The 13,718-nt window shown below is 37.2% G+C and overlaps 1 protein-coding gene across 4 annotated transcripts in view; it reads left to right on the forward strand.

Annotated features, from left to right (window-relative positions):
- The window catches only part of ERLIN1 (ER lipid raft associated 1), a 37,149-nt gene that overhangs the window by 7,187 nt on the left and 16,244 nt on the right, over positions 1 to 13,718 (forward strand). For 3 of the 4 annotated variants that reach the window (XM_073793701.1, XM_033842095.2, XM_019939813.3), the window contains exons 4-6: positions 1,054 to 1,115; positions 4,389 to 4,553; positions 6,765 to 6,838. In XM_073793701.1, coding sequence (XP_073649802.1) covers positions 1,054 to 1,115; positions 4,389 to 4,553; positions 6,765 to 6,838 — 301 coding nt within the window. The remainder of the gene's footprint in view (positions 1 to 1,053; positions 1,116 to 4,388; positions 4,554 to 6,764; positions 6,839 to 13,718) is intronic. The other variant, XM_019939815.3, reaches the window with a different exon arrangement.

Consider the following 13,718-nt stretch of genomic DNA (forward strand, 5'->3'; position numbering starts at 1 on the left):
AGCTGATCTGAGGACCTTACTTTGAAAAATCACTGCTGTATAAAGTTTTGGGGCAAGAAAGGCAAGCAAGGCCCAAATTATTTTTAGAGTATAATCAGTACATTGAATTGTATCAGAAGAAGAGTATAAAGTTCAGTGTATGTTTTAAATTCTGTATTTTAAATGACCAAAATATCACAGAAATGTTCTTAAAGAGGGAGCAAATTCTCTCTGTTTTAAGTTAACATATTTGATACAAGTTCTCCCTAGGTCCATCTGTAACTTTTTTATAGATTCTCTTTAGAGATGACTCAAAATTGGCAGCTGATGAGATGTTGGGTAAATTTTATTTTTATCTTCATGCTTTCATGTATTTGTCAGATTTTTTTCAGTGAGCAGGTATTATGCTTTTTTATCAGAAAAAAAATGTTGTTGTAAGTTGGTAGCAAGGCTTAGTTGTATAGTTTCAAAATTTCTTAACTTCATGTATCTTAAATTGAGGTTCACATGTTCCTCAGGGTCTGTGCCAGTAGGCCAGGAAGTATAGGAAGCCATTAATTAACAAGACCTATCTTTCTGGAGTGTCAGTTTTACTTCAAGGTTTGGGGGAAGATTCTTCTTTTCATATTAGAATAAATACAGATGAAAAGTAGATTAAGATAAAGAAGGGAATCAAAAGAATTTCAGCCTGTGGCTGGCCTCCATACCTCTGGGGAACCACTTTACCTGATTCTTTGATAGAGAAGTTTGAGAAGTGCACTGCCTTAGCTGTTGACTTCATTTAATAAGGGCAAAGTGCTAAGCAGCTCTAGGTTATAGGTCTAGTCTTCCTGTGAGCTGATTTTGATCACAGCAGTTACAGAGGTGAGCTTTTGGTTATGAGAGAGCCAGGTGAGTGTGTGCAAGGTCATTTGAGTAGTGATCAGTGAGGTCAGTTTAATCAATCAGTAGTATATGTCTTTAGATTTTCCTTCTAAATTTCTATCATGTGGGATTTGTTTGATGATGTAGAATTAATCTAGGAACATAATAGGTTTGTATTTGGCTCACATTTTTCCATTTCTCTGTTTTTAGTGGTGGGGTCATGATCTATATTGACCGAATAGAAGTGGTTAATATGTTGGCCCCTTGTGCAGGTATGGTACCCATCTATTCTGTTATAGTTATAATCAGAGTGTCTGTAACTGTGAGATTCTCTAAGGAATAGGAATAGATTCCCTAAGGAAAGTTTTATGACCTCATTCATTTCTGATATATATTTAAAAAAATAATCGCTGGAATATTTTCCATTCCTAGGGAATGGCGACAGAAATAGGTCAACAGAGTTGACTTTCTGCAAGTGTATGCGTTATGCTGAGCTGAGTGTATGTAAGAAAAAGACAGTCATTGATTATTTCTAGAATTTCTAGAAAGTAGCATTTTATCCAGTCAGGATGAGAAATAATATCCTTACATGTTAAAAGTCTATAACTGATCAGTTCCTTGGCTACATGGATTTGTGACCATAGAAAAATCTTTCCTAGTTGAGATTTGCTACAACTTGCAAAGCAATCTGAAAGTCCTCAGTGTGGGGAGAACACTTTCTTGGTAAAAGATGAAAACTCACAGAGATGGAGTACTGTTCAGATCAAAAACTTAATTAGGAGTTCTGAAGTAAGATCAACCATTTTAATGTTTGATTTCTTTTTGTAATTTTTTTTACTGTGATAAAATACATGTAACATAAAATTTACCTTCTTAACCACTTTTAAATATTCAGTGGACATTACATACATTCACATTGTTATGCCACCATCACCAGCATCCATCTCCATAACTCTTTTCATCTTGCAAAACTGAAGCTCCCTACCCATTAAACAAGAACTCCTCATGCACCCGCTCTCCCAGCCCTGGCAACCACCATTTCTGTCTTTCTGACATTTCTGTCTGTACTTTCTTTCTCTATGAATTTGACTACTCCAGGAACCTCATAAATGGAATCATATAGTATTTGTCTTTTTGTGACTGGCTTCTTTGACTAAGCATAATGTCCTCAGGGTTCATCCATGCTGTAGTAGCATGTGTCAGAATTTCCTTCCTTTTTAAGGCTGAATAATATTCCATTGTATGTATATACCACATTTTGTTTATCCATTCATCCATTGATGGACATTTGGATTACTTCCATGTTTTAGCTATTGTGAATAATACTACTATGAACATGGGTGTACTTGGGTTTCTTCGAGACCCTGCTTTCAATCAAAAGATCTGCCATTTTCAGAAGACCTAAATGGACATTTCTCCAAAGAAGACATACAGATGGCCAACAGGCACATGAAAAGCTGCTGAACATCACTAATTATTAGAGAAATGCAAATCAGCACTACAATGAGATATCACCTCACACCAGTCAGAATGGCCATCATTTAAAAGTCTACAAATAACAAATGCTGGAGAGAGTGTGGAGAAAAGGGAACCCTCCTACACTGTTGGTGGGAACGTAAATTGGTGCAGCCACTGTGGAAAACAGTATGGAGGTTCCTACTCCTGGGCATGTACCCAGACAAAACTATAATTTGAAAAGATACATGCACCCCATTGTTCATTGCAGCACTGTTCACAATACCCAAGAGGTGGAAACAACCTAAGTGTCCATTGACAGATGAATGGATAAAGAAGATGTGGTATATACATGCAGTGGAATACTACTCAGCCATAAAAAAAGAATGAAATAATGTCATTTTGAAGCCACATGGATGGACCTAGAGATTGTCATACTAAGTAAAGTAAGTTAGAAAGACAAATACCATATGATACCACTTATATGTGGAATCTAAAACATGACACAAATGAACTTATCTATGAAACAGAAACAGGACAGACTTATGGTTGCTGTTGGGGAGGGGTGGATTGGGAGTTTGGGATTAACAGATGCAAACTATTATAGAGAATGGATAAACAGCAAGGTCCTACTGTATAGCACAGGGAACTCCATTCAATATCCTGTGATAAACCATAATGGAAAAGAACATGAAAAAGAATGTGTACATATGTATAACTAAATCACTTTGCTATACAGTAGAAATTAACACAACATTGTAAATCAACTATAATATAATAAAGTTTTTAAAAAGATCTGCCATTTTATTTTTATCCTTACTACTAAAATTTGCATGCTTACTATGTCAGGATACTGTGTTGGCAAAAACAATTTTAAAAGGTGAAGTTAGAGCCTTTGCGTTAAGGGCTTTTTATTTTACTCGAGAAGACATGATACTCACCAAAAAAATATATATATATGTATATACACATATGTATATACATATATATATATTTATATATATGTGTATATATATACACGTACATATGTATATATATAGGAATGTAAGGTCGTGCTAAGTTTCATGTCACTGGTACAGGCACAAATAGCAAAAGAATTTCAGAAGAGAGAGCAACCTGTATTACTATCAAGTGGATTTGGATTATATTTTTCAGGAATTAAGTATTTTCCTGTCTTTTATCATCTACTTTCCCTGGTCACAAATCAGTGGAATGGACTATGATTGAAAAAATAGAAGAAGGGGAGATAGTGCTTGTTTTCTGGCCAGAGATAAAGAGGAAACTATTGTATCACCAACTCATTTGGAAATGATCAAGAGGATGAGTTAGTCAGCGAGTATTTATTGATGGCCTGTTCATCTGTTGTGATCTGGAATCCGGTTACATCTAGTATCCTCCGTGGGAAGGCGAGTAGAGCAAGTCTTGGATTTGAAGGGAGAAAGCATGTTTTAATATAGGGTACAGGTTCTGGCACGTTCTAGTATGTACCCTTAGGCACATTTCTGAAATTCTGTTTCTCAATTTCATATTATGCAAAATAAGGAGATTTTTTTTGTGAGAATTAAGTGATAATGTATATAAATTGCCTGATATAAAGTCTGGCCCAGAAATGTTAGCTTCTTTCCTTTCTAGCCAGTCATTTTTTTTTTTTAACAGCCTTTAAAAACTGCCTTTTTGAAAATGGTCTTTTGGAGCTGTCTCCTTCTTTCATTCCCACTGTTCCTCAATTAGTTCAGGCCCTCTTTACCTCTTAGCTAAACTTTTACCTTGCAGTAATTGCTTTACAGTTCCCCTGCCTCTGATTTATATGCCTCACAATTCATTTGCATTCTGCTGCCAAAGTACAGATCTGATTGTGTCATGCCCTTGCTCAATTTTTGACGGTTCCTTATTACCTCCAAGATAATATATACTCTCCTTAGTATGGAATATGAAGTTTGCCCATTAGAATTGCAAATGCAGTAATATCTGGAGAATAAGGCACAAGGAACACATCAAGGCTTGGAGTTGTGTTTCATGTTTTCACTATTTCATTGGCACCTTTCCTCATGTATATTTTATCACTGTAACTTTTACCTTGGCTGAATTAGAGGATACATGGGTGAACATGGATAGTACCTCTCTTTCAGTGTTTGATATAGTGAGGAACTACACTGCAGATTATGACAAGACCTTAATCTTCAATAAAATCCACCATGAACTGAACCAGTTTTGCAGTGCCCACACGCTTCAAGAAGTTTACATTGAATTGTTTGGTAAGTGTCTCATTTGTTTTAAATATATAAATAACCAATTAGAAATCTTGTTCAACTTGTCTGTGAATGCTATAATAGTATTAGTAAGCATTATGCTATTTGAGCATTTCTTCTGAATTTATAATAGAGCAATTGTCTTTAAAATATTCTTTATCTTAAGTTTAAAATTGCTTAAATTTGCTTAAAATTGCTTAAATTAAGCAAATAGTTACGCAAACAAGATATTTTAAGAATGATAACCATTTTCTGAAATACAAAGTATGTAACTTGGTAGAGATTGGAAAAAGATCATTTGTTACAAACTAAGTTCTTTTTTTTAAATTAATTAATTAATTTTAGTTTTGGTTGCGCTGGGTCTTCGTTGCTGCACATGGACTTTCTCTAGTTGCAGTGAGCAGGGGCTACTCTTCATTGCGGTGCGCGGACTTCTCATTGCGGTGGCTTCTCTTGTTATGGAGCACAGGCTCTAGGCATGCGGGCTTCAGTAGTTGCAGCACCCAGGTTCAGTAGTTGTGGCCCGTGGGCCCTGGAGCACGTGGGCTTCGGTAGTTGTGGCATGTGAGCTAAGTAGTTGTGGCACACAGACTTAGTTGCTCCGCGGCATGTGGGATCTTCCCGGACCAGGGCTCGAATCCATGTCCCCTGCATTAGCAGGTGGATTCTTAACCACTGTGCCACCAGGGAAGTCCCAGACTATATTCTGTTTTTACTATGATAATTTACTGAAAATTAGCTTTGTTGCTAGTTTAATAGATAATTTGGAGAAATTAAGAACCTGTGTCTTGGAGTTTCCCAAGACCCACTCCCACGTTTGATGATTTGCTAGGAAGACTGACAGGACTCAGTATAATCATACAGCTAAGATGTACTACAGCAAAAGGGTACAAAGCGGAAGGAAAAGGCACTTGGGTGAAGTCTGAAGGAAATCAGGCACAAGCTTTCAAGAGTCTTCTCCCAGTGGAGTCATGCAGGATACACTTAAATTACTCCAGCATTGAATTGTAACAATACACGTGAGATGTTGCCTGCTGGAGAAGCTCATTAGAGACTCTACGCAGGATTTTTACTGTGGGCTGGTCATGTAGGTACCTTCTGCCTAGCATATACCAATATTCCAGATTCCCAGAAGGAAAGTAGATGTTCAGCATAAAACACATTGTTTGAATAAACAATTTAGGCACAGTGAGTCATTGTTATCAGTTCTGGGGATAGAGGGAATGCTCTCCAAATCCATGACCCCAGGTGACAGCCAGAGGCCAAATTGCAAACAGGCCTTTCTAAGGATAGTAGTTTCAGGCTTGCTATGTTGACTGTCTTCTGTACAAGTTGCTTTTCATTTGTGGTAGGGAAAGCTCTGACCAGGGATTGGGGTGCTGCTATTGGCTGCTCACTTCTCCCTCCTGGAATTACTGAATTTCTTAGAGGCAGGCATAGGGATGGTTAATCAATTTAGAAATCTATCAATTGATTCCTCATTGATGATTGAGAACTATTGACGTGGTGCTTGAGAAAACTGGTCTGTCCTTAATTGTCACATCACTGGTTATTTAATAATGCGGAAGGTACTGTTGAGGTGGATAGAAAATTCATGAGTTACAAAGCCAAGTGAAGTGACATCTTTATTGTCCATTCTTGTGTGCTTCAAGGACCTTCCTATGAGCCTTTCCCCCACCCTCTCTGTTTTTAAATCCAAAATAATTGGCAGAGGTCCCTGGAAATGAAATTTAGTTATTTGGGAATTTGGATAAAGATTGACTGAAGATGAAAATTTGTTTTTTTAGAGAATCAGGACACATATTAAGTAACGACAATGAATTAAGATATTAGAAACCTAGATTCTCCATTTATTTGATAAACTTCAAGTAGCTGGTTGTCATCTTTCCTTAATTTCTTTGTTCGGTAATTCCTCACAATTTTTCCTCACACAAAAGGAAAACTCTCTGTCTCTCTCTGTCTCTCTCTCTGTCTCTCTGTCTCTGTCTCTGTCTCTGTCTCTCTCTCTCTCTCTCTCTCTCTCTCTCTCTCTCTATATATATATATATATATATACATATTTGTTTTCATATGTGTGTGAAATGGTTTAAGCTCTATAAAAGAATAGTACCATGGAAACTTTAGGTCTAATTATGATTGTTTTTTTTAAATGTTAATACAATGTAAGGAAATTTTTTTGAGTGTAATGAGAGCTGTTGTTCTTGGCTTCAAAAACAGATCAAATAGACGAAAACCTCAAGCAAGCTCTGCAGAAAGATTTAAATGTCATGGCCCCAGGCCTCACCATACAGGTAAGCCCTTCTCCTAGGGAAATTCTTTGCGAATTTTGAGAGCTTTGTATTTAATTGTCCTTTCATCAGACTGTTTATTCAGCAGTTATTTAATTGTAGTGCTAGGGTGATTTACAGAATATCTTTCTCAGTTATGGGTGGCATTTTTTTCTGAACTCTTAGAGGGAACAGATAAGCTGAGGCTCTTGCAAGGAAATAAAATCCGTATACAGCTATGTATGCGTGTGACATTATTAAGATACAGTAATGGTTTGGCTTCCCTGGTGGTGCAGTGGTTGAGAGTACGCCTGCCGATGCAGGGGACGCGGGTCCGTTCCTCGGTCCGGGAGGATCCCACATGCTGCGGAGTGGCTGGGCCCGTGAGTCATGGCTGCTGGGAGAGGCCACAACAGTGAGAGGCCCACGTACCACAAAAAAAAAAAAAAAAGATACAGTAATGGTTATAAATCAGTTTAAGACTAATCCTTGCCCTCAGTAAGATTATGAAAAAGAATTTCACGTATAAAATTTGGGTAATAATTCTAGACAAAGTATTAATTGACAGATGAATTGATGGGATGATTACTGCTCTCAGAGTTTAACGAACATTTCAAGAGAATCTGCCTGGAAATGACTGATTGAGTTGAGATTTTATTGATAGGTAGGTCTGGAAGAATTAATACGATTTATAAGGTGGAAAAGAGTAAGGAAGATATTTCAGGTGGGTGGAAAGACCTGAGTAAAAGCAAGGTAGCAGAAGAATTTAGTGGTGGTGTGGTGGTGGCAGTGGCATTGGGAAATAGAATGGTGAGAATAACTGCTTTTTTTGGGTATTTTTTCAGATTGGGTTGAAATCCACTAGTAGGTTCTAAAATCAATTTTAGTGGGTCATGACCAGCATTTTAAATAAGATGGAATTGAATAGGAAAAGAAACCCGAGCACGTGGCATGTAGTAAGTTAAAGTATCAGTCTGTGAGGCTTTTGTTTGTTTTACATAAGTGTGTGGGGTAGGTGTTGATATTGGGTGTGACTGTAAGATGCCTTTTCTACTCTAGTCATGGTCAGTAACATTAGAACGCAGTGGCTTTGGATCTGGATTACCTGAGAAGTGGTAATGTGGCTTCTCTAATGTCCTTTCTTAGTTTCTAGATTGCACTGCTTCTGAGAAGTGTGCATTCACTGTGGGTGATCGTATGCGATCTCATAAAGGAGTCTGGAAAACTTCTGAAGGTTTTCCCCTGTCCTCCATCTTGCTATTATCTCTGCCAGGTGCCTGAGGGGGAACTGCCAAAGTTAAGGGTTCTTTTGAAATGTCCCAGAGCTAACTTTGTAAAACTCTCTTGGTTGCCTGGAGCAGCTTTTCAATTTTGAAGATAATGTGAATGCCACAGATTCCTAGATTCTGCTCAGGTCGTTACTTGGAGATCTAGCTCATTCTTCTAAACAGCCCCCTAGAGTTCCTTGCCTTATATTACATAACCATTTCCCTACTGTTTCCAATTTTTTGCTATTAATAAACAATAGTGTAGTGAATATGCCTGACACATCTCCTTGTATGTACACTTTATCTTTCAAAGTGGCTGTATAAATCTACATTCTTTTTTTTAATATTTATTTATTTATTTGGTTGCACCAGTTCTTAGTTGCAGCACGTGGGCTCCTTAGTTGCGGCATGCGAACTCTTGGCTGCCGCATGCATGTGGGATCTAGTTCCCTGACCAGGTACAAACCCAGGCCCCCTGCATTGGGAGCGTGGAGTCTTATCCACTGCGCCACCAGGGAAGTCCCTAAATCTACATTCTTACCAGCAGTATATGTGAATACTTGTTTCTCCATGACCTCATCAGCATGTGAAGCAATCAGACATGCTGATTTTTGCTGTATGGATAGATGTGAAGTTATCTGTCTCCTTGATTTGCATTTCCTTAGTTGTTAATGAGGTTGAGCATCTTTTTGTTTATTTTTTGGTCCATTGGTACTCATCTGTCAATTGCCTATTCATATTCTTTGCCCATTTTTCTATTGAAATGTTTTTCTTTTTCTTACTGATTTGTAGTAGTACCTTGTATATTATCGATATTTTTATACACACGCATGTTATATGTGTTGTAAAAATAATCAGATATTAGGAAAAAGATGAATAACAAAGTGAAATTCAACAGTAATCTTACTGTGCAGAGATAACATAGTTCGTTGTATCTTTCCAGACTCTTCTTAATACAGAGGAACATATGTTTATAGTTATAAATAATGTTGAACTAAAATGGAATCATACCATAGCTTTTTTCACCAGCAATATATGTAAGCAGCTTTTCAAGTTAAAAGTAAGATTTGCTGCATCATCACTTTTAATGTTTTTATTTAATCCCTGTTGGCTTCCAGTTTTTACTGTTATGTGCATGTTATGACCAAGCTTATACATACATCTTTTAAAATTCTTCCCTTAAGATAAGTTCTTAAACGTAGGATTGATGCCTTGTTTGGGAGCTTTTTTATATATATTGCCAAATTGCCTTTCAGAAAAATTTTAGTAGCTTATACTCTCATCAGCAGTGTTGATGAGCTGTTGTTTTCTATACATTTGATTGTGTGATTGTACTCAAATAATTAACAGATGCATACCTGCTCTCTAAATCCTTTTGGAAAAAATGAATCTGCCATTGTGTATTAATTATTGAGGTTGAATGCCCTAGGATGTTTATTGGCCCTCTGTATTTGATTTGTGAATTGTGTTTGCTCATTTTTTGGTTGTTTTTATGTGTTTTTCTCATTAACTTAAATAAACTGTTTTTGATATGTTAATTATTGCAACTCTTCTTTAAATGCATAGTAAACATTTTCTCCTAGTTTTTTTCTTTGTCATTTAACATTTCTTTTCCCCTTGACAATTCTGAAGTTTAATTTTAGTATTTTTAGCAGTAATTTTAGTATTTTTTTCTTTATGGGATTTTGCTGTGCTACTATGCTTTTAAGAGCCTTTCACCAACTTTAAAATATAGAAATTTAAATAAAATCAGAAATTACAACATTTTCTTTACTTTTACAGTTTTATTTTTAGATTTAAAATTTTAATTCATCTGGAATCCATTTCGATTTCATTTGTGAGGTTGGGCTCCAACCTGCCCCTCCCCCAATTTATTAGCAACAGCAATTACTGAATAATTTATGCCCCTTTCTCCTCTTTGTTTGAAATGCCATCATATTATTTGCTAAATTCCGTTATATAGTAAAGTCCTTTCTGAACTTTGTTGTGTTCCATTGATTTTTCTATTTCCTATTCTTTCATTAGTTATTGAGCCCTTGGTCTTTTCCTATCAAATCTACTTCTCTCCTGTTTTTTCCCTCTTGTTAGTAAATGTCTCCTTCTTACCCTCAGGCCAGTCTAGAGGTATGGGAGGCGTCTTTGAGAACCCTCTAGCCCTTAACATCTAATCAGTCCCGCGTATCCTGCTGATTCTACCAAATCCATCTAAAACATCTTCACTGCCACCTCCTTAGACCAAGTACTATTTCTTGCCTGGACTTCTGCAGTAGTCTTCTATCCTGTTTTCTCACTTTCACTTGTCCACATCATTTTCTGCATGGCAGAAAGAAGGATCTTTTAAACTTACCTATATTTATTTGTTGGTTTTTTTTTGTTTTGTTTTGTTTTGTTTTGCGGTACGTGGGCCTCTCACTGTTGTGGCCTCTCCCGTTGCGGAGCACAGGCTCCGGACGTGCAGGCTCAGCGGCCATGGCTCACGGGCCCAGCCGCTCCGCCGCCTGTGGGATCTTCCCGGACCAGGGCACGAACCCGTGTCCCCTGCATCGGCAGGTGGACTCTCAACCACTGTGCCACCAGGGAAGCCCTGTAGTTTTTATAAACGTTATTGAATGAAAAAATGTCACTTTCTTGTTTTTAAACTGATAGATCAAGATCTCCATTTTTTTTGGTTGATTTATTCTTCTTATAAAATAGTTTCTTATGATAGTTGGAATGCATTTTTAGAACTTAAAGGCTATTTTTCACCATTCCTATTTTTAACATATTACCGTATGGTCATGGTAATTCAACTTTTCATTCACTTTTAAAATTTGATAAGATATATTAGCTTTTTAAAAAATAATGGCCTTTGGCAGTACAGTGGTTAAGACTCCGTGCTTCCACTGCACGGGGCACAGGTTTGATCCCTGGTTGGGGAATTATTGGTAAGATACTACATGCTGCATGGTGCGGCCAAAAATAATAATAATAATGGCCTTTGATATTTCTGCCAGTTTATTCTACAAGATGAGCTTTCATTATTAGTATTTTCAAGTCATATCAGGTACCTAAATTGGCTTATACATTTAAAAATTAGGAACATAGTCTATGACTTTACTTATAATTGTATTATCATTTTAGTTTCTTTTAGAATTTTTTTTTTTTTTTTTACTATTTTTTAAATTTTTTAATTTATTTTTTGGCTGTGTTGGGTCTTCGTTGCTGCGCGCGGGCTTTCTCTAGTTGTAGCAAGTGCGGGGCTACTCTTCATCATGGTGCGTGGGCTTCTCATTGCGGTGGCTTCTCTTGTTGCAGTAGTTGTGGCGTGTGGGCTCTAGGGCACGCAGGCTTCAGTAGTTGTGGTGCCCAGGCTCAGTAGTTGTGGCTTGCAGGCTCTAGAGCTCAGGCTCAGTAGTTGTGGCACACGGGCTTAGTTGCTCCACGGCATGTGGGATCTTCCTGGACCAGGGCTTGAACCCGTGTCCCCTGCACTGGCAGGTGGATTTTCAGTCACCGTGCCATCAGGGAAGCCCCTCCTTTAGAATTTCTGACCTAGGTGAGAAACCCATATCCCAAGTTAAATTAATATCTATGAATTTAATGAGCTTTAATTCTATTAAATATGTAGCACTTTTTTTTAAGCATTGAGGAATGCAAATGATTCTTGGTGACTTTATTGTATGTCTGCAAGTTTGCTGAATTAACTGTCTCTAGTAATTCTTTTGGTTAATTTCCTTAGATTTGTGAGTGTGTGTGGTAAAAAATACTTAACATGAGATTTACCCTTTTAAAATTTCAAGTGTACAATACATTTTTATTGACTATAGGTACAGTGTTGTATAGCAGATCTCTAGAGCTATTTATCTTGCTTGACTAAAACTTTATGAATTTCCCTAGATTTTTTTTAGTTATATAATTATGCCAAAATAAAAATCTTGATTTCCCCCCCAACCTCGTATTTTAATTCTTCACATAACACTAATAACTATCTGAAATTCTCTTGTTCATTTATTTGCTTTTTGTTGTTCTTTATTGCCTTTAAAATTTTATAGTCCATGAGAGCAGTCTTGCCTTATTCATTGCTCTGTCCACAGTGGTTGGAATAAACAGTACTTGGTACAGACTAGGCACCCAATTAATATTTGTTGTTGAGTGAACCTTCTCTGTAACAATCAGTATTTTCATTTTTCCCTTCTCTGTATTTGTACCCCATTTTTCCTTCTTGAACAACTATGGCAAATTAAAGTGGTGAAAATAAGCATTCTTGATATTTTTTCCTATGTTATTTAAGGCAGTGACTATATATATTAAATGCTGGCTTTTAGTTTAAAATATATGCTTATAATCCACGAGTCAGTTTAACAGACATATTCATTTCATCAGCTTTTTTTTTCCCTTTCTTTACTCACTGTGTGTGTGTCTGTGTGTGTGTGTATTTTGACCATTGTTTTTGAATATGTTACTATTTTATTTAAATCTCTTATGAAGCAAATTACTCATGGTATCTGTTACAGTAGGTGCTTATATTTCACATATTTGAAAATTATGAGATTTCCCAAGATTGGCAAGCGTGTAGTGTGTTCTTCAGACTCACACAGCAAGACAGAAGTCTTCAGAAGAAGTCCTATTTCATGCTCTTTTTATAAGACTATAAAGATACATGGCCAGTCTCATAATTAAATGCAATATGACAGTGCTTCCCCCTGAATCATATTGGAAGTCATCTGTATTTCTGGTAGTCACTTGGGAAATCTGGCATCTCTTATAAATTCTGGTTCTGAATTTTTCTTTGTCTTATGGGTATGTCCATGAGTTGTTCTTTATGGCCTCACATGCCTTACCATTAGCATGAAATGACTTTTTTCATTATGGTCCCCAGCTTCTTATTCCATTTCACTCTAATTCTTGTATGTAGTTATTATAATCCTCAAAATTATGTACACATCTGACTTGTCTCTTTTATGTAGGGGAGGCTATGTTGCTTAAAAGTTTTAAAAGCCTTCTTTCATAAGCCCTAAAAAAAGGCTATGTGCTTAAAGGCCTTGTTGCTTAAAAGTTCAGCCAGTTTTCAGAGGGAAAGTAAACGTTTCTACAGATCAGCAAAGTGCTTTGTGTGTGTGTGTAGCAGGGTGGAGGGGTGGTGTAGGATGTTTAACTAGTAAAATCAAACACTTCTGAGAGATCAGGTCCTTGATACGGAAAAGTCAGCCTTCGGAATCTGTACTTCCCAAGCAGATGTAACCCTGTAAGGGCTTATGTGCCCACAGCACAGAAAGCCAAACTCTGATAGTGGGTGTTTGCAGCAAAGTAAGGGTTTTTTTGCAGGGTCCCACAAGGAGAATGGGCAGCTCATGCTCAAAGGGCTCAAACTCCCCAGTGGCTTTCAGGGAAGAGTTTTTAAAGACAGCATTTGGGGTGAGGTTTGCAGGGGGCATGACTTTCTTCATGGTGATGTTCCAGAAATCTTAATCATCAGTCTTCTGGTTCCAGCCAGTTTGGGGTCTCTGTGCTTGTGCTCAGGTAGTCAGCATCCTCCACCTGGGTGAGGGCCTTGGTTACTTCAGAACAAGTCACAGATATGCATTAGGTTGTTACGTATATCCCTTGAGGAGGAACCAGGACTCTGTTTTATAAATGACTGTTTCTTGACTGCTTTT

The sequence above is a fragment of the Tursiops truncatus genome, chromosome 16, assembly GCF_011762595.2.
Source record: "Tursiops truncatus isolate mTurTru1 chromosome 16, mTurTru1.mat.Y, whole genome shotgun sequence".
In the NCBI taxonomy this organism is placed as follows: domain Eukaryota; kingdom Metazoa; phylum Chordata; class Mammalia; order Artiodactyla; family Delphinidae; genus Tursiops; species Tursiops truncatus.